At 37.3% G+C, this 27,180-nt stretch overlaps 1 protein-coding gene across 1 annotated transcript in view; it reads right to left on the bottom strand.

Annotated features, from left to right (window-relative positions):
• The window catches only part of CCDC7 (coiled-coil domain containing 7), a 442,752-nt gene that overhangs the window by 213,536 nt on the left and 202,036 nt on the right, over positions 1 to 27,180 (bottom strand). Inside the window, exons 21-22 of the mRNA XM_028826154.2 lie at positions 26,793 to 26,903; positions 25,996 to 26,097 (exon numbers count right to left, since the gene is read on the bottom strand). Of these exons, the coding sequence (XP_028681987.2) occupies positions 25,996 to 26,097; positions 26,793 to 26,903 (213 nt within the window). The remainder of the gene's footprint in view (positions 1 to 25,995; positions 26,098 to 26,792; positions 26,904 to 27,180) is intronic.

Genomic DNA, 27,180 nt, shown 5'->3' with positions numbered 1-27,180 from the left:
GCACTTAAATGTACAAGCATATGAGATTGGTTAATAAAAAGGTATATATTATAATTTATGGTATTATCAACTACAATATCTAATGTGATACAAAGAGTTGTACAGGCAGCTCTAAAAGTAATGAAAAGATTGTTATAACCTGATTTAGAGGGATTTATAGAAAGTAATGTTTAAGTGAGAAAAAAATTGAAATAGAAGAAAGATATCAAGTATGCTATCCATTAGGAAATAAATGTAAAGAGATACTTACTTTTAGAAATGGAAATACAGGAAAGATAAACCAGAAAACAAATTAGTTGGTGACCAAAATTTGCATAGATGCTACATGCAAAATTGTATCCAATGACGATTGTTAAATTTAAGCATGTTCCTAGCACTAAATGTCTACAATGCATGTTTTCATGTTTTCTTGATTTTTCCATGTGTGATGAAAAATTATGTAGAGTCCTCAGGATCATATTGCACACCAATCAAAAGAGACCATAGAAGAGATGTGAATAGTTCACCTTTACCTTAAATGAGTTACTCCTATTACATTTAATTAGGGACAGTGGCACTTACGAGGTATGTCACTGCAGACCTCCTCATTCAGAATGTCCTTCCATGGCCACTTTGTCCAAGAAGGATAAAGAAGTAGGTAGGGGGAAAGTATTATATACATATGAGACCCTCTCCTTTCTTAGCTGGCTGCTATTTGGCCTCTGACTAATTTTGTCCAATTGTGGTGAGTTCCCTGCCACTGAAAAACTTTTTTTGACCACTCTTCCAGTCACCTGCAAAGTGCCCTGAAAGCTACCTGATAGTCTCTTACTTCAGCAATAAGAAGTAAGAACAGCAGATGACAAATAACATCATTTACCAAACTCAGACCTAGGTTCATTTGTGCTACTCTCATTGGTTATCTAGCTCAATTGAACACGATGATGTGAAATAGTTAGCAGCACAATCCAGATCTTAACTGAAAAATTTCCATGCAAGACAAAAGAACCTACTGCCAAGATACCAATATTTCATTAGCAGTTAGAATGATGTAAAAATGTAACTGGGCACTCACTCCTGGACCATCTTTTTAAGTCCCTTCTCAAATACATCTATGGCTCTAGTTGCTCAACAATAAGGTCTCAAGGAAGAGATTGAGGGGCTCTCCATTAGATGTTTATGATCATTTAATAGTCACGGGGTCATGACACAGAGCCCCACTACAGTCCACGTAGTGAGGATTCCTGTAGCTAATAAAAGTGCTATCCTGGATACCCACAGTGGTGGAGCAAGATGGTCAAATAGAAGGTTACACCAATTATCCGCCTTGCAGAAACAACAAATTTAAAACTATCTGTACATGAAAAGCACCTTAATAGGAACCAAAAATCTGCTGAACACTCACAGTATCTGGTTTTAACTTCATATTGTTGAAAGAGGCACTGAACAGGGTAGAAAAGACAGTCTTGAATTGCTAATGCCCTGCCTCCCTCATTGATCAGCAGTGTCCGCTTGGAGCAGAGAGAAATTATTTGTGCTTTTTGAGAGAAATAGTGCAGTGATTGTGAGACTTTGCATTGAACTCAGTGCTACCCTGTCATGGCAGAAAGAAAAATCAAGCTAAACTCAGCTGATGCCCACCTATGGAGAGAGGCCAAAAGGGAACTGCATATTTCTGCTGTTAGAACTTGAGTTCTGGTAAGCCTCACCACCATGGGCTAAAGTTCCCTGAAACTTAACTTGAAAGGCAATATAGGCCACAAGGACTGCAACTCCTGGGTAAGTCCTACTGCTGAGCTGGATTCAGAGCCAGTGGACTTAGGGGGCATCTACTGAGATACAAGCCAGGACAGCTAAAGGAGTGCTGTGCCAACCCTCCTCCAACCCCAGGTAGTGCAACTCACAGCTCCAAAAAAGTCCCCTTCCTTCTTCTTGAGGAGAAGAGAGAGATGAATAAAGAGGATTTCATCTTGTATCTTGGATACCAGCTCAGCCACAGTAGGATAGGGCACTGGGGAGAATTTTGAGGCCTCCGTTCCAGGCCCTAGCTCCTGGAAGACATTTCTAGACACATCCTGGGCCAAAAGGGAACTTGCCACCTTCAAGGGAAGAATCCAGTCCTGGCAAGATCTATCACCTGTTGACTAAAGAGCCCTTCGGCCTTGAATAATCAGCAGCAAGATCTAGGTGGTATGCTATGGGCATCGGGTGAGACTCTGAGATATGCTGGCTTCAGGTGAGACCCAGCACATTTCCAACTGTGGTGGCTATGGTAAGAAACTCCCTCTGCTTGAGAAAAACAGAGGAAAAAGTAAAGGGAACTTTGTCTTACACCTTAGGTACCCACTCAGGCACAGAGTAGTAAGCAACAAACAGGCACATACATGTGCACATGTCTTCATAGGAGAATGGTATCTATTCCTTTGGGTATATACCCAGTAACGGGATTGCTGCGCTGAATGCTATTTCTGTTTTTAGGTCTCTGATGAATCATCATACTGTCTTCCACAATGGTTGAACTAAATTACACAACCACCAATTGTGTATAAGTGTTCCTTTTCCTCTGCAACTTTGCCAGCATCAGTTATTTTGGGGCTTTTTAGTAATAGCCATTCTGACTGGTGTGAGATGGCATCCCATGGTTTCGCTTTGCATCTCTCTAATGATCAGTGATGTTAAGTTTTTTAATATGATTGTTGGCCACATGTATGTCTTCTTTGGAAAAGCGTCCATTCATGTCTTTTTCCCACTTTTTAATGGGGTTGTTTGTTGTTGTTGTTGTTGTTTATTTTTTTGTAAATGTGTTTAAGTTTCTTATAGACACTGGATATTAGACCTGAAACATAACTTTCATATGTACCATGAAACAAAAAATGTGTAACTTGCTTTATTGTGATATTTGCGTTATTGTGGTGGTCTAGAAGTGAACCTGCAGTTATCTCCAAGGTATGACTGCAGGTCATATTTTAGGCCACAAAATAAGTTTTAACAAATTTTAGAAGACTGAAATCATATCAATTATCTTTTCTTACCACAATGATATAAAACTAGAAATCAATCACAGGAAATTTTTCAGAAAACTGAAAATGTGGAAAAATTGAGTGGAACAGTCCTGGATAACCAATGAGTCAATGAGAAAATGAAAAGGAAAATCAAAAATATCTCAAGATAAACTAAAATGGAAACACAATATAAGAAACATGAAATGATGCAGAGGGGGCGCCCAAGATGGCTGAAGAGGAACAGCTCCAGCCTCCAACTCCCAGTGTGAGTGAAACAGAAGGCTGGTGATTTCTGCATTTTCAACTGAGGTACTGGTTTCATCTTACTGGGGCATGTCAGACAGTTGGTGCTGGTCAGTGGGCATAGCCCAACCAGTGAGGGCTGAAGCAGGGTGAGGCACCACCTCACCTGGAAAGCGCAAGGAGGAAGGGAATTCCTTTTCCTAGCCAAGGGAAACTCAGACACAAAACACCTGGAAAATCAGGTAACTACCACCCTAATACTGCACTTTACCAAGGGTCTTAGCAAACTGCACACCAGGAGATTATGTCCTATGCCTGGCCCAGAGGGTCCCACGCCCATGGAGGCTCCCTCATTGCTAGCACAGCAGTCTGAGATCTAACTACAAGGCAGCAGCAAGGCTGGGGGAGAGGGGCCTGCCATTGCTGAGGCTTAAGTAGGTAAACAAAGCTGCCAGGAAGCTTGAGCTGGGTGGAGACCACCGCAGCTCAAGGAGGCCTGCCTGCCTCTGTAGACTCCACCTCTGGGAACACGGCATAGCTAAACAAAAAACAGCAGAAACCTCTGCAGATGTAAATGTCCCTGTCTAACAGCTTTGAAGAGAGCAGTGGTTCTCCCAGCACAGAGGTTGAGATCTGAGAACAGACAGACTGCCTGCTCAAGTGGGTCCCTGACCCCTGAGTAGCCTAACTGGGAGACATCCCCCACTAGGGGCAGACTGACACCAAAAACCTCCCATGGCCAGGTACACCTCTGAGACAAAGCTTCCAGAGCAAGAATCAGACAGCAACACTTGCTGTTCAGCAATATTCTATGTTCTGCAGCCTCCACTGCTGATACCCAGACAAACAGGGTCTGGAGTGGATATCAAGCAAACTCCAACAGACCTGCAGCTAAGGGTCCTGATTGTTAGAGGGAAACTAACAAACAGAAAGGACACCCACACCAAAACCCCATCAGTACGTCACCATCATAAAAGACCAAAAGCACATAAAACTACAAAAAGTGGGAAAAGCAGTGCAGAAAAGCTGGAAATTCAAAAACTCAGAGTGCATCTCCCCCTCCAAAGGAATGCAGCTCATCGCCAGCAATGGAACAAAACTGGATGGAGAATGACTTTGACGATTTGAGAGAAGAAGGCTACAGTCGAGCAAACTTCTCAGAGCTAAAGGAGGAAATACGTATCCAGTGCAAAGAAACTAAAAACCTTGAAAAAAGAATGGAAGAATGAATAACTAGAATAACCAATGCAGAGAAGACCTAAAAAGAACTGATAGAGATGAAAACCATGACACGAGAACTACGTGACAAATGCACAAGCTTCAGTAACTGACTCGATCAACTGGAAGAAAGAATATCAGTGATTGAAGATCCAATGAATGAAATGAAGTGAGAAGAGAAGTTTAGAGAAAAAAGAGTAAAAAGAAATGAACAAAGCCTCCAAGAAATATGGAACTACGTGAAAAGACCAAATCTACGTCTGATTGGTGTGCCTGAAAGTGATGGGGAGAATGGAATGAAGTTGGAAAACACTCTGCAGGATATTATCCAGGAGAACTTCCCCAACCTAGCAAGGCAGGCCAACATTCAAATTCAGGAAATATAAAGAACGCCACAAAGATACTCCTTGAGAAGATCAACTGCAAGACACATAATTTTCACATTCACCAAAGTTGAAATAAAGGAAAAAATGTTAAGGGCAGCCAGAGAGAAAAGTCGGGTTGCCCACAAAGGGAAGCCCATCAGACTAACAGCAGATCTCTCGGCAGAAACTCTACAAGCCAGAAGAGAGTGCGGGCCAATATTCAACATTCTTAAAGAAAAGAATATTAAACCCAGAATTTCATATCCAGCCAAACTAAGTTTCATAAGTGAAGGAGAAATAAAATCCTTTACAGACAAGCAAATGCTTAGAGATTTTGTCACCCCCAGGCCTGCCCTACAAGAGATCCTGAAGGAAGCACTAAACATGGAAAGGAAAAACAGGTACCAGCCATTGCAAAAACATGCCAAAATGTAAAGACTATCAATGCTAGGAAGAATCTGCATCAACTAATGAGCAAAATAACCAGCTGATATCATAATGACAGGATCAAGTTCACACATAACAATATTAACCGTAAAGGCAAATGGACTAAATGGTCCAATTAAAAGACACAGACTGGCAAATTGGATAAAGAGTCAAGAACCATCAGCCTGCTGTATTCAGGAGACCCATCTCACATGCAGAGACACACATAGGCTCAAAATAAAGGGATGGAGGAAGATCTACCAAGCAAATGGAAAACAAAAAAAGGCAGGGATTGCAATCATAGTCTCTGATAAAACAGACTTTAAACAAACAAAGATCAAAAGAGACAAAGAAGGCCATTACATAATGGTAAAGGGATCAATTCAACATGAAGAGCTAATTATCCTAAATATATATGCACCCAATACAGTAGCACCCAGATACATAAAGCAAGTCCTCAGAGACTTACAAAGAGACTTAGACTACCATACAATAACAATGGGAGACTTTAACACCCCACTGTCAACATTAGACAGATCAACGAGATAGAAAGTTAACAAACATATCCAGGAACTGAACTCAACTCTGCACCAAGCATATCTAACAGACATCTACAGAACTCTCCACCCCAAATCAACAGAATATACATTCTTCTCAGCACCACATTGCACTTATTCCAAAATTGACCACATAGTTGGAAGTAAAGCACTCCTCAGCAAATGTAAAAGAATAGAAATTATAACAATCTGTCTCTCAGACCACAGTGCAATCAAACTAGACCTCAGGACTAAGAAACTCAATCAAAACCGCTCAACTACATGGAAACTGAACAACCTGCTCCTGAATGACTACTGGGTACATGACGAAATGAAGGCAGAAATAAAGATGTTCTTTGAAACAAATGAGAACAAAGATACAACATACCAGAATCTCTGGGACACATTTAAAGCAGTGTGTAGAGGGAAATTTATAGCACTAAATGCCCACAAGAGAAAGCAGGAAAGATCTAAAATCGACACCCTAACATCACAATTAAAAGAACTAGAGAAGCAAGAGCAAACACATACAAAAGCTAGCAAAAGGCAAGAAATAACTAAGATCAGAGCAGAACTAAAGGAGATAGAGATACAAAAAACCCTTAGAAAAATCAATGAATCCAGGAGCTGGTTTTTTCAAAAGATCAACAAAATTGATAGACTGCTAGCAAGACTAATAAAGAAGAAAAGAGAGAAGAATCAAATAGATGCAATAAAAAATGATAAAGGGGATATCACCACCGACACCACAGAAATACAAACTACCATCAGAGAATACTATAAACACCTCTACGCAAATAAACTAGAAAACCTAGAAGAAATGGATACATTCCTGAACACATACACTCTCCCAAGACTAAACCAGGAAGAAGTTGAATCCCTGAAGAGACAAACAATAGGCTCTGAAATTGAGGCAATAATTAATAGTCTACCAACCAAAAAAAGTCCAGGACCAGACGGATTCACAGCCGAATTCTACCAGAGGTACAAGGAGGAGCTGGTACCATTCCTTCTGAAAATATTCAATTCAATAGAAAAAGAGGGAATCCTCCCTAACTCATTTTACGAGGCCAACATCATCCTGATACCAAAGCCTGGCAGAGACACAACAGAAAAAGAGAACTTTAGACCAAGATCCCTGACGAACATCGATGCGAAAATCCTCAATAAAACACTGGCAAACAGAACAAAGCAGCACATCAAAAAGCTTATCCACCATGATCAAGTTGGCTTCATCCCTGGGATGCAAGGCTGGTTCAACATATGCAAATCAATAAATGTAATCCATCATATAAACAGAACCAAAGACAAAAACCACATGATTATCTCAATAGATGCAGAAAAGGTCTTTGACAAAATTCAACAGCCCTTCAGGCTAAAAATTCTCAATAAATTCGGTATTGATGGAACATATCTCAAAATAATAAGAGCTATTTATGACAAACCCACAGCCAATATCATACTGAATGGGCAAAAACTGGAAGCATTCCCTTTGAAAACTGGCACAAGACAGGGATGCCCTCTCTCACCACTCCTGTTCAACATAGTGTTGGAAGTTCTGGCTAGGGCAATCAGGCAAGAGAAAGAAATAAATGGTATTCAGTTAGGAAAAGAAGAAGTCAAATTGTCCCTGTTTGCAGATGACATGATTGTATATTTAGAAAACCCCATCGTCTCAGCACATGATTATCTCAATAGATGCAGAAAAGGTCTTTGACAAAATTCAACAGCCCTTCAGGCTAAAAATTCTCAATAAATTCGGTATTGATGGAACATATCTCAAAATAATAAGAGCTATTTATGACAAACCCACAGCCAATATCATACTGAATGGGCAAAAACTGGAAGCATTCCCTTTGAAAACTGGCACAAGACAGGGATGCCCTCTCTCACCACTCCTGTTCAACATAGTGTTGGAAGTTCTGGCTAGGGCAATCAGGCAAGAGAAAGAAATAAATGGTATTCAGTTAGGAAAAGAAGAAGTCAAATTGTCCCTGTTTGCAGATGACATGATTGTATATTTAGAAAACCCCATCGTCTCAGCACAAAATCTCCTTAAGCTGATAAGCAACTTCAGCAAAGTCTCAGGATACAAAATCAATGTGCAAAAATCACAAGCATTCCTATACATCAAAATCAGACAAACAGAGAGCCAAATCATGAGTGAACTCCCATTCACAATAGCTACAAAGAGAATAAAATACCTAGGAATTGAACTTATAAGGGATGTGAAGGACCTCTTCAAGGAGAACTACAAACCACTGCTCATTGAAATAAAAGAGGACACAAACAAATGGAAGAACATACCATGCTCATGGATAGGAAGAATCAATATCGTGAAAATGGCCATACTTCCCAAGGGAATTTATAGATTCAATGCCATCCCCATTATGCTACCAATGACTTTCTTCACAGAATTGGAAAAAACTGCTTTAAAGTTCATATGGAACCAAAAAAGGGCATGCATTGCCATGACAATTCTAAGCCTAAACAACAAAGCTGGAGGCATCACGCTACCTGACTTCAAACTATACTAGAAGGCTACAGTAACCAAAAGAGCATGGTACTGATACCAAAACAGAGATATAGACCAATGGAACAAAACAGAGCCCTCAGAAATAATACCACACATCTTCAGCCATCTGATCTTTGACAAACCTGACAAAAACAAGAAATGGGGAAAGGATTCCCTATTTAATAAATGTTGCTGGGAACATTGGCTAGCCATAAGTAGAAAGCTGAAACTGGATCCCTTTCTTACACTTTATACAAAAATTAATTCAAGATGGATTAGAGACTTAAATGTTAGACCTAAAACCATAAAAACCCTAGAAGAAAACCTAGGCAATACCATTCAGGACATAGGCATGGGCAAGGACTTCATGCCTAAAACACCAAAAGCAATGGCAACAAAAGCCAAAATTAACAAATGGGATCTAATTAAACTAAAGAGCTTCTGCACAGCAAAAGAAACTACCATCAGAGCGAACAGGCAACCAGAATGGGAGATAATTTTTGCAATCTAGTCATCTGACAAAGGGCTAATATCCAAACCTACAAAGAACTCAAACAAATATACATGAAGAAAACAAACAACCCCATCAAAAAGTGGGCAAAGGATATGAACAGACACTTCTCAAAAGAAGACATTTATACAGCCAACAGACACATAAAAAAATGCTCATCATCACTCGCCATCAGAGAAATGCAAATCAAAACCACAATGAGATACCATCTCACATCACTCAGACGGCAATCATTAAAAAATCAGGAAACAACAGGTGCTGGAGAGGATGTGGAGAAATAGGAACACTTTTACACTGTTGGTTGGACTGAAAACTAGTTCAACCATTGTGGAAGACAGTGTGGTGATTCCTCAAGGATCTAGAACTAGAAATACCATTTGACCCAGCCGTTCCATTACTGGGTATATATCCAAAGGATTATAAATCATGCTGCTATAAAGACACATGCACACGTATGTTTACTGCGGCACTATTCACAATAGCAACGACTGGGAACCAACCCAAATGTCCATCAGTGATAGACTGGATCAAGAAAATGTGACACATATACACCATGGAATACTATGCAGCCATGAAAAAGGATGAGTTTGTGTCCTTTGTAGGGACATGGCTGCAGCTGGAAACCATCATTCTCAGCAAACTGTCGCAAGAACAGAAAACCAAACACCGCATGTTCTCACTCATTGGTAGGAATTAAACAACGAGATCACTTGGACACAGGAAGGGGAACATCACACATCAGGGCCTATTGTGGGGAGGTGGGAGGGGAAGGGATAGCATTAGGAGATATACCTAATGTAATTGACGAGTTAATGGGTGCAGCACACCAACATGACACATGTATACATATGTAACAAATCTGCACATTGTGCACATGTACCCTAGAACTTAAAGTATAATAATAAAGAAAAAAGAGACAGATACTCATATCTAGGCAGCAGACTTGTTTTGAAGGCCACTAGAGGGTTTTAAAAATGAATTTGAGGCCGGGCGCGGTGGCTCAAGCCTGTAATCCCAGCACTTTGGGAGGCCGAGACGGGCGGATCACGAGGTCAGGAGATCGAGACCATCCTGGTTAACACGGTGAAACCCCGTCTCTACTAAAAAATACAAAAAAAAACCTAGCCGGGCGAGGTGGCAGGCGCCTGTAGTCCCAGCTACTTGGGAGGCTGAGGCAGGAGAATGGCGTAAACCCAGCAGGCAGAGCTTGCAGTGAGCTGAGATCCGGCCATTGCACTCCAGCCTGGGTGACAGAACGAGACTCCGCCTCAAAAAAAAAAAAATAAATAAATAAATAAAATAAATAAAAATAATAATAAAAATGAATTTGAAGGTCTTGAGAGAGGCACGCTCTTCCAGATTCCAACTAAATAATACTCCTTATTGACTCATACTTTGTGTTGAATTATAAGGCTTTACTCACGTGTGTTACATTTTTGCCTAGTTCTGAACACGCTTGAGGTGTTAGCATCTGAAAGGTCTTCAGATGCTAATACTCTGATGAAGACAGTTCTTTTTAATGAAATAATTGCTTCCGAAAATTAAATACAAACTACCCATTTCCCTGCAAGGTATATAAGTCATTATTTTTGTGTTTAACTATTTAAGTATATTGAATACTGAACAATTTGACTTGTGTGAAATTTCTCTTTTGCTATAGAAACAAATTTTAATCAATATCAGTTCTTTTTTTCGGCACTAGGGAGTATTTAATTCATCTTACACCTTCATTTAGATCATGCGTATATTGCACACATACACAACATGATATAAAATAGTAGACAGGTGTATGCAATAAGCACATAATTCATTATTCAAGGGCAAGTCTTATAAGTGAGATTTTGAGAACTCATAAAGAATAAAACTAATATTAACTCAAAAAAAAGATGAAAAAAAGGAAATTATGTAACAGCAGTCCCAACAGGGAGGTTTATAGCAATGAATGTATACATTAAGAAAAAAAGAAAGACCTCAAATCTAAAAATCTAGCAGTACATGTCATGGAACACTAGAAAACAAAGAGCAAACTAAGTCCACAATTAATAGGAGGAAGAAAATAATGAAGATCAGAGCAGAACTAAATGCAATAGAGACTAGAAAAACTCTAGAAATCTTCAACAAAACTAAGAGCTTATTCTTTGAAAGGATAATCAAAATTGGCAAAATTTTAGCTATACAAAAAAGAAAATTCAAACAAATACAATTATAAATGAGAGAAGAGACATTACAACTGACCACAGAAATACAAAAAAATTTTAAGACTACTATGAACAATTATACACCAAAAAATTGAATAATCCAGAATAAATGGATAAATTCATAGAAATATGTAACCTACCAAGACTGCAATATATGTCTTTATGGGACTGGATTATTTCACTTAGCATAATATCCTCCAGGTTCTTCAGTGCTGTTGCAACTGACAGCATTTCTTTATTTAAGGCCACATAATATTTCATTGAGTATATATATGGCACATTTTTATCTATTGATTTTTCAAAGAACACTGATATGCTTTGTGTGTGCCCCCGCCGAAATCTCATCTTGAATCGTAGTTCCCATAATCCCTATATGTCATGGGAGGGACCCAGTGGGAGGTGATTGAGTCATGGGAGCAGTTACCCCCATGCTATTCTTATGATTATGAGTTCTCATGAGATCTGATGGTTTTATGAGTGGCTTTCCCCCTTTGATAGGCACTTCTCTCTCCTGCTGCCTTGTAAAGAAGGATATGTTTGCTTCCCCTTCTGCCATGATTGTAAGTTTCCTGAGGCCTCCCTTGCCACGCAGAACTGTGAGTCAATTAAATCTCTTTTCTTTATAAATTACCCAGTCTCAGGTATTTCTTCATAGCAGCATGATAATGGACTAACACAGACACTTAAGTCGATTCCACATCTTGTCTACTGTGAATAATGCTGCAATAAACATAGGATTACAGATATCTCTTTGACATACAAATTTAATTTCTTTTGACTGTATGCCCAGAAATGGAACTGCTGAATCTGATGGTAATTCTATTTTTAATTTTTTGAGGAACTGCCATAATAAATATAAAACAATAAAACTACTAGAAGAAAACATAGGGAAAAAGCTCCCTGACATTGGTCTTAGCAATGACTTTTTTATACAACCCCAAAAGCAAAAATAGAATAAGAAAATTGTATCAAACTAAAAAGTTCCTCCACAGAAAACAAAACAGTCAACAGAATGAAGAGACAACCTACAGAATGGGAGAAGATGTTTACAACTATAGATCTGATAAGGAGTTAATAGTCAAAATATGTAGGGAATGCAATCAATTGAATATTAAGAAACAACCCAATTTAAAGGTATACAAAAAGACTAATACATATTTCTCAAAAGAAGACACGTAGGCCAGATGCTGTGGCTCATGCCTGTAATCCCAGCACTTTGGGAGGCCAAGGCAGGCAGATCACTTGAAATCAGGAGTTTGAGACCAGCCTGGTCAACATATAGTGAAACTCCATCTCTACTAAAAAATATAAAAATTAGCTAGACATTGTGGCATGCACCTGTAGTTCCAGCTACTTGGGAAGTTAAGGCAGGAGAATCACTTGAACCCAGGATGTGGAGGTTGCAAAGGGCCAAGATCGCACCACTGTACTCCAGCCCAGGCAACAGAGCAAGACTCTGTCTCTCAAAAACAAACAAAAAAAAAGAAGACACATAAATAGTCAACAAGTATATGAAAAAATGGTCAACATTTTTAATCATCAGGGAAACGCAAATTAAAGCCACAATTAGATAGTACCTCACACCTATTACAACAACTATTACGAAAAACACAAAAGATAACAAATGTTGGTGAGAATCTGGAAAAAGAAAAACCTTGTATAATGTTGGTGCAATTGAAAATATGTGTACAGTCATCATAGAACAAATACATTTTCTAATGGCTGATCTTGGTAACAGCATGTTAATATGCCCTAAGTCCATTCCCCTCACTCTAGGTCCTTGGTAGCCCAGTCAACCAACAGCCTCACAACTATAATAGCTGTGAAATCTAGCTGCCTAACAACCCCTAGAGAGGGCAAAATAAGTTTGAGGATCCCCAAAAGCACCATTCCTAAAGAATAACCACTATTTGATGATGTATCTGACAGCTTCCTGAAAAGATGCACTGTCAAGATATATATCTATTTGACCTGACTTAGAGCTTTCTTTGTGCAGAATATCCCTCACGCTAGGGCATTTGTCAAAAAATGATCAGTGGTAACTGCTTAACATAGTAGGTGTGTGATGAGCATTACCAGGTTGGGGCTGACCATCAAAATCTCAAAAAGAAAAATTGGGAAATTAGATGTCCATAAGGGGTGGCTCTATAAAGCTCTAACATGTCTCAGGGAATCTAATAGACAAAACACATATGTAGAGCTGTGTACAGGTTTGATGTGTACAGGTACAGATGTGAATATTCCTAGATCTCTCACCTCTAACTGACCCCCAGGTTCTGAGCAAGCAGGAAATGAATGCTAAGGCAGCGTTACAAACTTCTTACCTCAGCATTGAAAGCATGCCTCAAGACACACAGGGACACACAGGGAGCCCCTCTACAAGGGTGGGAGACATCAATTTAATACATTTAAGGAAATCTCTGTCTAGTCATTAGCTGATCACTAAGCTAACTAAGCAGACTTCAGTAGTTACAAACAAGAAAATATATAAACTTTACAAAACTAGTCCAAGAAATGCACAAATCAAGCAAATAACAAAAACAGCAAAATAACAAACCCTGGGGAAGAAGAGTAATCCAATATTCAGAATTTCACATTATATTATTTAAAATTTAAACAAAAAATTATCAGACATGCACAGAAACAAGAAATTAGCCAATACACAAAAGAAAAATAGATCAGTTAAAAAAACTCTCCCTGAAGAAGCCAAGATGTTGGACTTACTAGACAAATATTCTAAATTGGCTATTATAAAAACATTCAAATAACTAAAGGGAATCATATCTAAAGAATTAAAGAAAAGCGTAATAATACATCACTGTGAAAGAATATCAATAGCATAATATAAATTTCCCAAAGTAACCAAATAGAAATTCTGGAGTTGAAAACCGCAATAACTGAAATGGAAAGATGGAATCAAAGGAATATTTTAAAAGGCAGTGAAATTAAAGACAAATAAGTTGAAATTACCTAGTGAGAGAAACATAAAGAAAAAGGAATGAAAAAATTAAGAGAGCCTCAGAAACTGGTGGACCACCATCCAAGTGTACCAACATATACATTATGGTCATTCCAAAAGGAGAAGAGAGGAAGAGAAGAAAAAAAATTTTTAATAAACAATGAATGAAAAGTTCCCAAATTTTGTCAAAGCATTAATCTTCACATCAAGAAGTTCAATAAATTCAAAAATAAACTCATAGAAATCCACACATACGTGTATTATAGTCAAATTGTCATATACCGTTTTCCAGAAATTGCAACATTTGTAATTTGAGATGGGCTTTTTGAGTTTAAAATTTATATTCAGGTGTAAGATTTTTCCTTTGGTTAAAAAAATCTCACCCATTTTCTCAGCTATAAGAAGAAAGGCTTTGAGATAGAATCACCAGAGCAAGATGGAGGAAGAACCCTATCCATCCACAGGAACATCAAACTGAATGACTATCCATGCAAGAAAACACCTTCACAAGAACTAAAGGAATCATGTGAGAAGTCACAGCACCTGGTTTTAGCATAATAACAAGAAAATATTCATTGAAGAGAGCAGAAAGTACAGTCTCACACCCCTCCCCCAAACCCAAGTGGCACAGTGTGCAGCAAAATCTTTCTTCCTGAAGGAGAGGAAAGTGTCAGGAGGTGGGGACTGTATTGGAACTTAGTATCAGCTTTGTTAAAGTAAAACACAGCAGGTTAGAACTATGTGGTCCTTGATTCTAGGCCAGTGCTCACAGAGGGAGCACTGAGACTCACCCCAGCACCAAGGGAATCAGCTGCCCCAGCAAGAGGAACCTGAGTCCTATACCTCTTCACCACCAGCTGACTAAAGTGACTTCAGGTCCCAGAATAAAAAAATATTAATAATTTTACAGGTTAGGGGGAAGTGAGATGACATATTCAAAATGCTGAAGAAAAAGAATTGACAACCTAAAATAGTATATTCAACAAAGCTATTCTTCTAACATGAAGGAATGATAAAGATTTTCCTAGACAAATAAAAGGTGAGAAAACTTACCACGCCCAAACCTGTTTTATAAGAAATACTAAAGGAAGTTACTCAATCTGATGGCAAAGGATGCTAATGTGTAACAATGAAACATCAGAAATTATAAAAAAATCTCTGCTAATAGAAACCATACAAATTCAGAATACTCTAATACTGTAACTGTGGTATATAAAGGACTCATAGGTTTAGTTTGAAGACAGACAAAACTATTAAAAATAATAACTAGAAAAATGTATTATGCATTAGGCAATATAAAAATATAGAAATTGAGATATCTAAAAGTCAAAATGTGAGGAGTAAAGTATAAAGTGTTTTTTTTGGTTTGTTTCTCTTTTCTTTGTGACCAATGTTAACTTGTCATCAGGTTAAAATAATTAGTTACATAAGCTATTTTCTGTAAGCCTCATGGTAACCACAAAGTGAAAGCCTATAATAGATACACTAAAAACAAAAGGCAATGAATTAAAACATACCATCAGAGAAAAACAACCACAAAGGAAGACAGAAAGAAAGTAGGAAAGAGAAATTTACAAAGCAACACTAAAATTAGCAACAAGATATCAATAGTAAGACCTTAATTATGCATAATAACTGTGAATGTTAAAGGACAAAATTCTCCAATTTAAAAACATAGAGTGGCTGAATGAAAAAAAATAAGATCCAACTATATGTGGCCTATAGAAAATCTACTTCACCTATGAAGACATTCATAAGCTGAAACAAAGGGTTGGAAAAAGATCTTCCAACCAAAGGGAAACCAAAAAAGAGCAGGAGTAGCTATATTTATATCAGATAAAATACACTTTGAGTTAAAAATTATTTTAAAAATATAAATCAAGCCATTATATTATGATAAAGGGCTCAATACAACAGGAGGATGTAACAATTATAAATATATGTACAAACACTGCAGCACCTAAATATATAAAGCAAATATTAACAGACTAAAAGAGACTGAGTGCAATACAATAATAGGAGGGGAATTCAACACTGCACTTTCAGATCATCCAGACAAAAATTCAACAAAGAAACACTGGAAATTTTTCTGACAGAGCAGGAGCATTGCCATCTTGGACAAGCACCGCCACTTTAAAGTTCCCCTTTAAAAAACTGTCTAAATCCCCCCAAAGGGCATCAGTCTAAAGGCTAATGTCAGCATGACCATAAGCCACAAATGACATCTCCAACCAGAAACATTCTAACCCTAAGATAAAACCCTCCCCAGCCAGAGACATGCCAGCCCCAAGATAACCTCCCCTCCGACCAGAGACATTCCAACCCTGCAATAAACTTCTCCACACAGAAATATTCTTACCCTGTGATAAGCTCTCTCTCCCTGAACCCTTAAATACTCTTAGTCTGTAAGAGAGAGTGCTCCTGTCCGAAATCGTCCAGAAATTGCTCTCCAGTTTATTCTCCAAAATAAACCTGTCTTTGACTGTTGAGCCATTTTTCGTGTTTCTTTCCTTTTTCTTTAACTCTTACATTTTCCAAGACAACTGACTAGATGCAACCAGGAACTGCTGATCCCATAGATAGAGCTCACAATTTCGACTATACCAACATAATTTGAACAATCTCTGGACAGAAAACACCAAATGTGAATGGAGAAAAGATCACATGCTGAGGCTGAATAGGTAGGAAGCTGGGAACCCAACTAGGAGCACCTGAGCAGTCCAGCTGTTTCCCAGCACAAAATGGTGCCTGAAGAAGAGGTGAGTTAAGAGACTGGGAGATCGCTCAATCTTACTGCAACTCTCTGAGATCCTAGTTGCTGGGGATCTCACTCCCACATGGAACTGTCAGCTGGCAGGGGAGATCTCCCCGAAGATTAGATGGAGACAGAGCTGCAGCAGGTGCAAAGCTGTGGACCCTTGAGTGCAGGCCAGTCCCAGCAGAGCTCAGCCATAAGCATCCATCCCCAAGGCTGCCTGTCTCTCTCTGAGAGGCTGTGAACCCACCAAGGAGAAAACAGGTCATGCTTCCCTGTGGGACTGGGGCACATCTGACCTGCAGGCCCACCTGCCTGCCAGGCCCTCCCAGGAACCTTCCCTGACTGTCCCCTAAGAGAATGTACATAATGCAGCCTCCACTGCCCAGCCTGGGTGTTTTGCTCCACCTGAGTGCATTCTGGCATCCTGGGAGCCCTTCGGATCCCACACTGCACCCAGAACCCATCCCTGAGTGCCTGGAGGAGGGAGCTGCAAGCAGGCCTTAGAGCCCTCAGTCTGTAGCCTGTGGCTCAGGAGGGTTGAGCTGAGATTTGAACTTGGTACTTGAACAGGACAGGAGCCCACACTCTCGAGAGATCTGACTGGTACAGGCTCACAAGCTGTTGTGAGACCTAACCATGCCTCCCCGCACAAGGTTGATCCAGAAAGCGTGTTGCCTGTTTCCCCACCAGACCTCTCCCCAAGGGAGCCCTGTGGCCCAGAAGATCTAACATGCACCACAACAACAAAACTGTGGGCACAGTGCCAGTGGTTGGCAGTGGTTCTCCCAAGGCTCATGGGCAAGCCTGGTGAGAGAGCTACATCTGTCCTCTTCACATGGCAGAACACAGTTGCAAATGTGAAGATGCACAAAGGAAATGTGTGGGTAAGAGCCGATCTACTGCTCATTGCTCTCAAGCACCATCTGCTGTATGGCAACCCAAACTAAAACACCAAAAATCACTACTAATTTTCCCCACTGTGAAACCAAGAGCGAGAATTTTACAGCAAAGACCCTATACAGAGCCTTAGTCCTCTGAAACTTCCAGAAGCAAAGCCAATGGACTATGCTCAATTTACAACACAATGAAAAGAATACTAGTCCTCCCAGATGAGAACAAACCAGGACAAGGACCCTGGCAATTCAAAAAGCCAGAATGTTGCCTTGCCTCCAAATGAGCCCACTACTTCCCTAGTAATGGTTCATAACCAGTCTAGATTGTCTGAAATGACAGACATGGAATTCAGAATCTTGATGGCAAAGAAGCTCATTGAGATCAAGGAGAAAGTTGAAAATCAATCCAAGAAAGCCAAACAATCCACTAAAACAAAGAGCTGAATGACAAAATTCCCTTTTTAAGAAGAACCAAACTGAACTTCCTGAGCTGAAAAGCTCACTACAAGAATTTCATAATACAATTAGAAGTATTAACAGAACTTCCTGAGCTGAAAAGCTCACTACAAGAATTTTGTAATACAATCAGAAGTATTAACAGCAGAATAGACCAAGTTGAGGAAAGAATCTCAGAGTCTGAAGACTGGTTCTATGGATCAACTGAGTCAGACAAAAAATAAAGAAAATAATTAAGAAAAATGAACAAAACATCCCAGAAATATGGGATTATGTAAGGAGGCAAAATTAACAATTCATTGGCATTCCTGAGAGAGGAGAATAAGCAACTTGTAAAATATATTTGAGGATATAGTCCACAAATATTTTCCTAATCTCGCTAGAGAGGTCAACATGCAAATCCAAGAAATACAGAGAACTTTAGCCAGATACTATATAAGATAACCATTCCCATGGCAATTAATCATCAGATTCATCAAAGTGATTGCCAAAGAAAAATCCTTAGAGGCAGCTAGAGAGAAGGTGCCAGTCACCTAGAGAAGGAATTCCATCAGCCTAGCAACAGACTCTCAGCAGAAACTTTACAAGACAGAAAAGATTGGGGGCCAATTTTCTTTATTTTTCTTCATCTTTTATTTTAAGTTCAGGGGTACATGTGCAGGATGTACAGGTTTGTTTCATAGGTAAATGTGTGCCGTGGTGGTTTACTGCACAGATCATCCCATCACCCAGGTATTAAGCCCAGAATCCATTGGCTATTCTTCCTGATACTCTCCCTCCCACCACACCTTCCACAGGTGCCCAGTGTGTGTTGACCACCCCCGCCTCCATGTATCCATGTATTCTCATCCATCAGCTCTCACTTATAAGTAAGAACATGTGGTATTTAGTTTTCTGTTCCTGCATTAGTTTTCTGAGAATAATAGTTTCCAACTCCATCCATATCCTTATAAAAGGACATGATCTGGTTCCTTTTTATGACTGCATAGTATTCCAGGGTATATATATACCACATTTTCTTTATCCAATTTGACATTGATGGGTATTTAGGTTAATTCTATGACTTTCCTATCATAAATAGCGCTGCAATGACATAAAACACCATAAAATGTGGGCAAAGGACATTAACAGACACTTCTCAGGAATGCCAATGAATTGTTAATTTTGCCTCCTTATATAATCTCATATTTCTGGGATGTTTTGTTCATTTTTCTTAAATCATTCTATTATAAAGATACTTGCATGCATATGTTTGTTGCAGCACTATTTACTATCAATATAGTAAAAAAGGCCATACTGCTCAAAATAATTTACAGATTCAATGCTATATCTATCAAACTAACAACACCATTCTTCCTAGAATTAGGAAAAACTATTCTAAAATTTATATGGAGCAAAAAAGAGCCCAAATAACCAAAGCAATACTAAGCAAAAAGAACAAAACAGTAGCCAACTTCAAACTAACTATAAAGCCACAATAACCAAAACAATTTCGTACTGGTACAAAAACAGACATATAATCCAATAAAATAGAATGGAAAACTCAGAAATAAAGCCCCATACCTACAGCCATCTGATATTTGACAAGACCAAGCAATGGGGAAAGGGCTCCCAATTCAATAAATGATGCTAGAATAACTCCCTAACCTTATGCAGAATATCTGTCACCTTATATGAGTATTAACTCAAATCTATCACCTTATATGAGTATTAACTCAAAATGGATTAAAGATTTAAATGTAAGACCTCAAACTATAAAAATCCTAGAAGACAACCTAGGAAATATTTTTCTTGACATAGGCCTTGGCAAATAATTTTTGGCTAAGTCCCCAAAAGCAAATGCAACAAAAACAAAAATAGACAAGTAGGATTTAATTAAACTAAAGAGCTTCTGCACAGTAAAAGAAACGGCCAACAGAGCAAACAGAAAATCTATAGAATCAGAGAAGGTATTCACGAACTATGTATCCAACAAAGGCCTAATATCCAGAACCTATAGGGAAATTAAACAAATCAACAAGAAAAAAACTCCATTAAAAATGGGCAACAGACATGAACAGACACTTACCAAAAAAAGACATATATGCTGCCAACAAGTATATGAAAAAATGATCAGCATCACTAATCATTAGAGTAATGCAAGTCAAAAGCACAATGAGATACCATCTCACACCAGTCAGAATGGTTATTATTAAAAAGTCAGAAAACTACAGATGCTGGTAAGGTGGTGGAGAAAAGAGAACTTTTTGTTTTTGAGACAGGGTCTCACTCTGTCACCCAAGCTGGAGTGCAGTGGCATGATCTCAGGTCACTGCAACCTCCACCTCCCAGGGCTCAAGCGATTTTCCTGCCTCAGCCTCCCAGTTAGCTGGGATTGCAGGTATGTGCTACTACACCTGGCTAATTTTTTTGTATTTTCAGTAGAGATAGGGCTTCACCATGTTGGCCAGGCTGGTCTCAAACTCCTAACCTCAAGTGATCTGCCCACCTCAGCCTCCCAAAGTGTTGGGATTACTGGCATGTGCCACTGTTCCCAGCCTATAAAAGGGAACATTGAAACACTGTTGGTAGGAATGTAAATTAGCTCAGCCACTATAGATAGCAGTTTGGAGATTTCTCAAAGAAATTAAAACAGAACTACCATTCAGCCCAGCAGTCCCATTACTGGGTATATACTGAAAAGAATATAAATCATTCTACCAAAAAAACACATGCACTCATATGTTCATTACTATACTATTCACAATAGCAAAGACATAGAATCAATCTAGTTGCCCAGCTATGGTAGATTGGAGAAAGGAAATATGGGACATATATACCATGCGATACTATGCACCCATTAGAAAGAATAAGATCGTGTCCTTTGTAGCAACATGGATGGAGGTGGAGGGCATAATCCTAAACAAATTAATACAGGAACAGAAAACTGAATACTGCATGTTCTCATTTATAAGTGGGAGCTAAGTACTGAGCACATGTGGATATAAATATGAGAACAATAGGCACTGTGGACTACTAGAGGGTGGAAGGTGGTGATGGGTTGAAAAACTACCTATGTAGTACTATGCTTATTACCAAAGTGATGGGATCAATACTCCAAACCTGAGTATTGTGTAATATTCCCATGTAACAATTCTGCACATGTACCCGTCCACACCTGTATCTGAAAGAAAAGTTGAAATAAAAAATGAAAATAAACACTTAATTTAAACTGCATTCTAGACAAAATGAACCTAATAGACATTTATAGTACATGTCACCCAACAGCTAGAGAATACACATTCTTCACCATAGCACATGGAAGATTCTCCAGGATAGACCATATGTTAGGCAACAAAACCACTTTTAAAAATGTTTTAATTGAAATCAAATGAAGTATCTTTTATGATTACAATGGAATAAAACTATGAATCAATAACAGAAGGAACTTTGGAAACTGTTCAAATACATGAAAACTAAACAACATGTTCATGAAAAAAAACAACGCATCAAAGGAAAGAAAGTTTTTAATTTAAAAATTCCTTGAGACAAATGAAAAATGAAAATACAACATACCAAAACCTATGTAATATAGGAAAAAAAGCCCTAAAATAAAGTTAATAGCAATAAACACCTACATGAAAAACAGTAGAAAGAACTCAAATAAACAACCTAAAATTACTCCTCAAAGAACCAAAATAAAGAACAATCCCAAAATAAATAGAAGGAACAAACTAATAAAATCAGAGCAGAAATAAACAAAAAAGAGATTTAAAAAATATAAAAGATGAACAAAACAAAGAGCTGTACTTTGAAAAGATAAACAAAATTGACAAACTTTTAGATTAAAAATAAAAGTGAGGAAATTCAAATAACTAAAACTAAAGAAGAAAAGGGTAACATTATAGCTGATGTCACAGAAATACAAAGGATCATAAGAGGCTACTACAAACAACTATATGCCAACAAATTGGAAAACCTAGAGGAAATGGATAAATTCTTGGACACACACAAGTTACCAAGATTGAATCGTGAAGAAATAGAAAATTTCAACACACAATAATGAGAAACAAAATCAAAGGCAATAATTAAAAGCTTTCCATCAAAGAAAAGTCCAAGAACCCCGATGGGTTCACTGCTGACTGCTACCAAAATTTAAAGAACTAATGCCAGTTCTATTGAAACTATCCCAAAAACTTGAAGAGGAACGAATACTTCCAAGCACATTCTACAAGGCCAGCATTACTCTGATTTAAAAAAAAAAAAGACATGGACTCAAAGAAAATAAAACTACAGGTCAGTATCACTGATGAAAATTTATGCAGAATTTTTCAACAAAAGACTAACACACCAAATTTAGCAACATATTAAAAAGATCATTTACCATGATCGAGTGGGATTCATATCAGGGAATTAAAGATGGTTCAACATCCACAAACAAATAAATGTGACACATCACATCAACAGAACAAAGGACAAAAAACATACTGATTTCCATAGTGTTTACACTAATTTATATACCCACAAACAGTGTATGAGTTCCCTTTTCTCCATATCCTTGAAAGATTTTGTTATTTTTGTCATTTTTATAATAGCCATTCTGACATGGATTAAGTGATATCTCATTGTGGTTTTGATTTGAATTTCTCTGATGATTAGTGACGTTGAACATTTTTTCATATATTTGTTGGCCATTTGTATGTCTTCTTTTGAGAAATATCTATTCACATCTTTAGCCCATTTTAAAAATCAGATTTGTATTAGTCTGCTTCCACATTGCTAATTAAAAAAATACCTGAAACTGGGTAATTTGCAAAGAAAACAGGTTTAATTGGCTCATGGTTCTGCAATGAATACTATCCAGCTGTATTAGTACATTTTCATGCTGCTGATAAAGACAGATCTGTAACCGGGCAATTTACAAAAGAAAGAGGTTTAATGGACTTACAGTTCCATGTGAGTGGGGAGGCCTTACAATCATGTTGGAAGGTGAAAGGCACGTCTCACATGGTGGCAGCCAAGAGAAGAGAATGAGGAAGAAGTGAAAGCAGAAACCCCCTATAAAACCATCAGATCTCAAGAGACTTATTAACTAGCAGCAGTATGGGGGAAATTGCACTCTTGATTCATTATCTCCCACCTGGTCCCTTCCACAACATGTGGAAATTATAGGAGTACAATTCAAGAAGAGATTTGGGTGGGGACATAGCCAAACCATATCACCAGCCATAAAACAGAAATGGTATCCTGTCATTTGCAACAACATGGATGAACCTAGAGGACATTATGTTAAGTAAAACAAGCCAGGCAAGAAAGACAAACTCTGTATGATCTCACTTATATGTGGAATCTTAAAAAGTTGATTTTATAGAAATAGAGAGTAGAATAGTATTTATCAGAGGCTGTGGAGGGGTTGGGAGAGGAGGCACTGCAAGTGGCTTGTTAATGGGTACACAGTTACAGTCAGACATGAAGAATAAGTTTTAGTGTTCTGCTACATAGTACGGTACTATAGCAAATAACATTATAGTATATAATTCAAGATAGCTAGACAAGAAGATTTTGAATGTTATTACCATAAAAATGATCAATTCTTCTAGTGATATATATGGTAATTTCCCTGATTCAATCATTATACTATGTATACACGGACTAAAACACCATATTGTACCCCATGAATATGTACAATTATTATGTCAATTATAAATTAAAATATTAAATAAAAAGGAAGAGAGGCTTAGACTATAATAAAAAGTGACAATGCTTTATTGTGAAGCCTCTGAATTGTTAAAAATATACCAGAAATCAAAGTTTCCATTCATTTTTATAAAAATTTAAGCAAATGACCACAATTCAATTAAATGATAAAAAAGACCAATTAATTTTCAAAATAAACTACGAAGTTACATGTAAAAATCATGAAAGTGTTTTTACTGCAAGGATGTGGAAACACTCTATTACTTCATATACTACATACACTTAAAAAGTTGAAAGTCAATTTTATTTTCTAAGAGTATTAACCTCTTTTAAAAAGTTTAAACATTTTAAAACAGATATAATTGATTTAAAAATCAGAATGAATAAAAAAAGATTCCAACATAAAGAAATAAATTAAAGAGAAGTAAACATGGATTGGGTAGAAAAAACAAAAAGCAGCTCAAAATATTTAAATCCAAATATGTCAATAATTATAATAATTTTAAATTAAAACATTCAAACATATTCTAGGAATACAAAAAGACATTCACACTGGATTTGTTAAAAAAAAAAAAAAAATCTAACTAAGCGATTTATAAGCCATGTCAGTAAATTATACAATTCCAGAAAGATAGAAAACAAGTAGATGAAAAGAGATACACCATGCATACACTAACAAAAATCACCATAGTATGTCAATGTCAGACACAATAGGATTTAAGGCAAATGACCTTACCAGAGATTCAGATGGTTCCTTTCATAAAATGAAAAAGTTGAGTTTGCCAGAAATACAGAATTTTTATACACATGCACCAATAACATAAGCAGCATTTAAAAAGAAGACAAAACTACAAGAAGAAATCGATAAATCCAAAATAATAGGAGGAGAATTCAACATGCCTCTCTTAGTAAATGTCAGAACAAACAAAATATTAAAGGAAATCAAGAAATAAATACTACTTTAAATAGCACAATTTAATGAATGTTTGTACAGTCCTAACATGATACACATCCATAAACCAAATTCCACTTAATTTATTCAAAATTAACTTTAATTAAAAATTACTTAATAATATTCATCATTATATTTACTGCTGAGTCTTTTTCTTCTAACAACTCTGTCAGGCAAAATATTTTCATCTAATTCTTCACCCATACTCTAGGATACAATAAGAAAATCTTTTTAAGAACTAAATGAAAACCAGATCTGTGGTGTAAGTACTAGACTTGCAATATATGCTAATGACCAAATAATACTGTCTCACTTCACATGATATAAGCACATCACACTTTGTGGTAATAAACTATTAATAGATACCATCCAGTTGAAGTATAAGCTTTATGCTACTTTTTAGATACATACACAGAGGTATCTTTAGAATAAAGTTTAAAATATTTGGTATCATTTGTCCAAGGAAAAAGTATGTAATGATATTAAGTAATAGAGCATAAAGGAGACTACAATAAACTTATCAGGCAGATAAAATAGGAAGGCCAAAGAAAATGGTATACTTAAACATAGAAATATCAATAATAAGACTAAATGTGTTTTATGAGAGCTAATTAAAAGACAAAAAATATTAGACCGAATTTGAAAAATATACAACTATAAGCTTCATACAAGAGATACAGAAAAAAAAAACCCACCAAAAAACAGGAATGTTAAGTTACCAGGATGAAAAATAAAATGTATCATGCAAACACCAATCAGAAGAAAGTTGGTAGATTTACATTAATAGCAGATGTGATAGGTTTTTTTTGTTTGTTTGTTTGTTTTGGGTTTTGTTTTGTTTTTGTGGCAATGAGGGTCTCACTCCATTGCCCAGTCAGGTCTTGAATTCCTGGCTTCAAGAGATTCGCCCACCTTTACCTTCCAAAGTGCTGAGATTACAGGGAGACATGATAGTTTTTAAGGCAAACAAACAAAAGCTGTAAAAATGATAAAGCAGGTCCCTTCATTAGGACAAAAGTTTATTTCTTCCAGCAAGATTGTTAATTTTAAATTTATATGCACATTAATAATAAAATGTCATAAGATATAAAGTAAAACCTGACATTATTATAAAAAGGAACAAGGAAATTCACAATCATAGTAGAAAAATTAACACATCTAATTCAGTCATTGTACAGACCAGTATAGATCTAGAAGTATATACAAAATAATTACAAAAAAATAGTTGTAGATATATTCATGAACCATAAAAAGAGCTGTTGAATATAATTGAAAATAATTTTATAATATTTTAAACTTACTACTTACAATGAAAACTCTCATTTCCAGTAGCTTCAAGATTTTTAGTTTCAGATTGACTTCTTGAAACTAAAACCACGTCCTCAGGCGATTGTGGGGTTGTAAGAGTCGCTACATAGAAAAACAGATCTATGATAAAACTTCTGTATATGTCAAGTAATCAGCAATACTTCCTCTTATTTGTGTAAAATTAATGGAATAGGACTAGGAAGTTATAGCAGTGAGCTATTCGTTAAAACAGACCCCGGATGTGAAGCAGAAAATTCTCATGTGTAGGCAATCTTGTTACATAGTAGTCACTGACTATGCAAATACCAATCAAAAGGTATCAAAGCTTTCACTTTAGTTCTCTAGTTATTTTTGCAGTATTCACATTTAGGTCAAAGTATAAAATTTCTACAAATTATATGTTCAAATATTCATGACCCAAAGAAAAAAGACCTTCTGATGAGTTAACTTAAAATAGTGTAAAGGGCCAGGAGCAGTGGCTCACGCCTGTAATCCCAGCACTTTTGGAGGCCAAGGCATGTGGATCATGAGGTCAGGAGTTTGAGACCAGCCTGACCAACATGGTGAAACACAATCTCTACTAAAAATACAAAAAGTAGCCAATGTGGTGGTGTGCACCTGTAATCCCAGCTACTCAGGAGGCTGTGGCAGAAGAATCGCTTGACCCTGGGAGGTGGAGGTTGCTGTGAGCCAAGATCGTGCCACAATCTCCAGCCTGGGTGACAGGGCGAGACTCCATCTCAAAAAATAAAAATAAAATAAAATAGTGTAAAGATATCTATAATTATTATACTTACCCTCGCGTCTTTCCATACTAGAAGTTGTTTGTTTCATTTGTTCTACTTGGACTTTTGTTACTGAATCTTTATTTTCAACCATAAGATTTTCATCCGGAACTTCACTGTAAGCTACATAAAAAGATTCATTTAGTCTACCAAATAGAGAAAGAGATCTATTGTGAAATCTCCAAATTTCACATTTTAAACATGTACACAGCAGCATTTTCTCTCATTCTCATAAAGTGATGAGTACATTACCATTGAGATAGATCTCACATGAAAATTGTGAGAAGTTTTAATAGGTGTATGTTGCTGTTTCATTATTTCCAGGCATAATGTTAAGTAGGCAGAAGGCAAATAAACGAAAATAGAAAAATGCATATCTAGAATGCTACCTTTTAGATAA

Source organism: Macaca mulatta, chromosome 9, assembly GCF_049350105.2.
Source record: "Macaca mulatta isolate MMU2019108-1 chromosome 9, T2T-MMU8v2.0, whole genome shotgun sequence".
In the NCBI taxonomy this organism is placed as follows: Eukaryota; Metazoa; Chordata; class Mammalia; order Primates; family Cercopithecidae; genus Macaca; species Macaca mulatta.
This window is presented reverse-complemented; position numbering and strand designations above follow the sequence as displayed.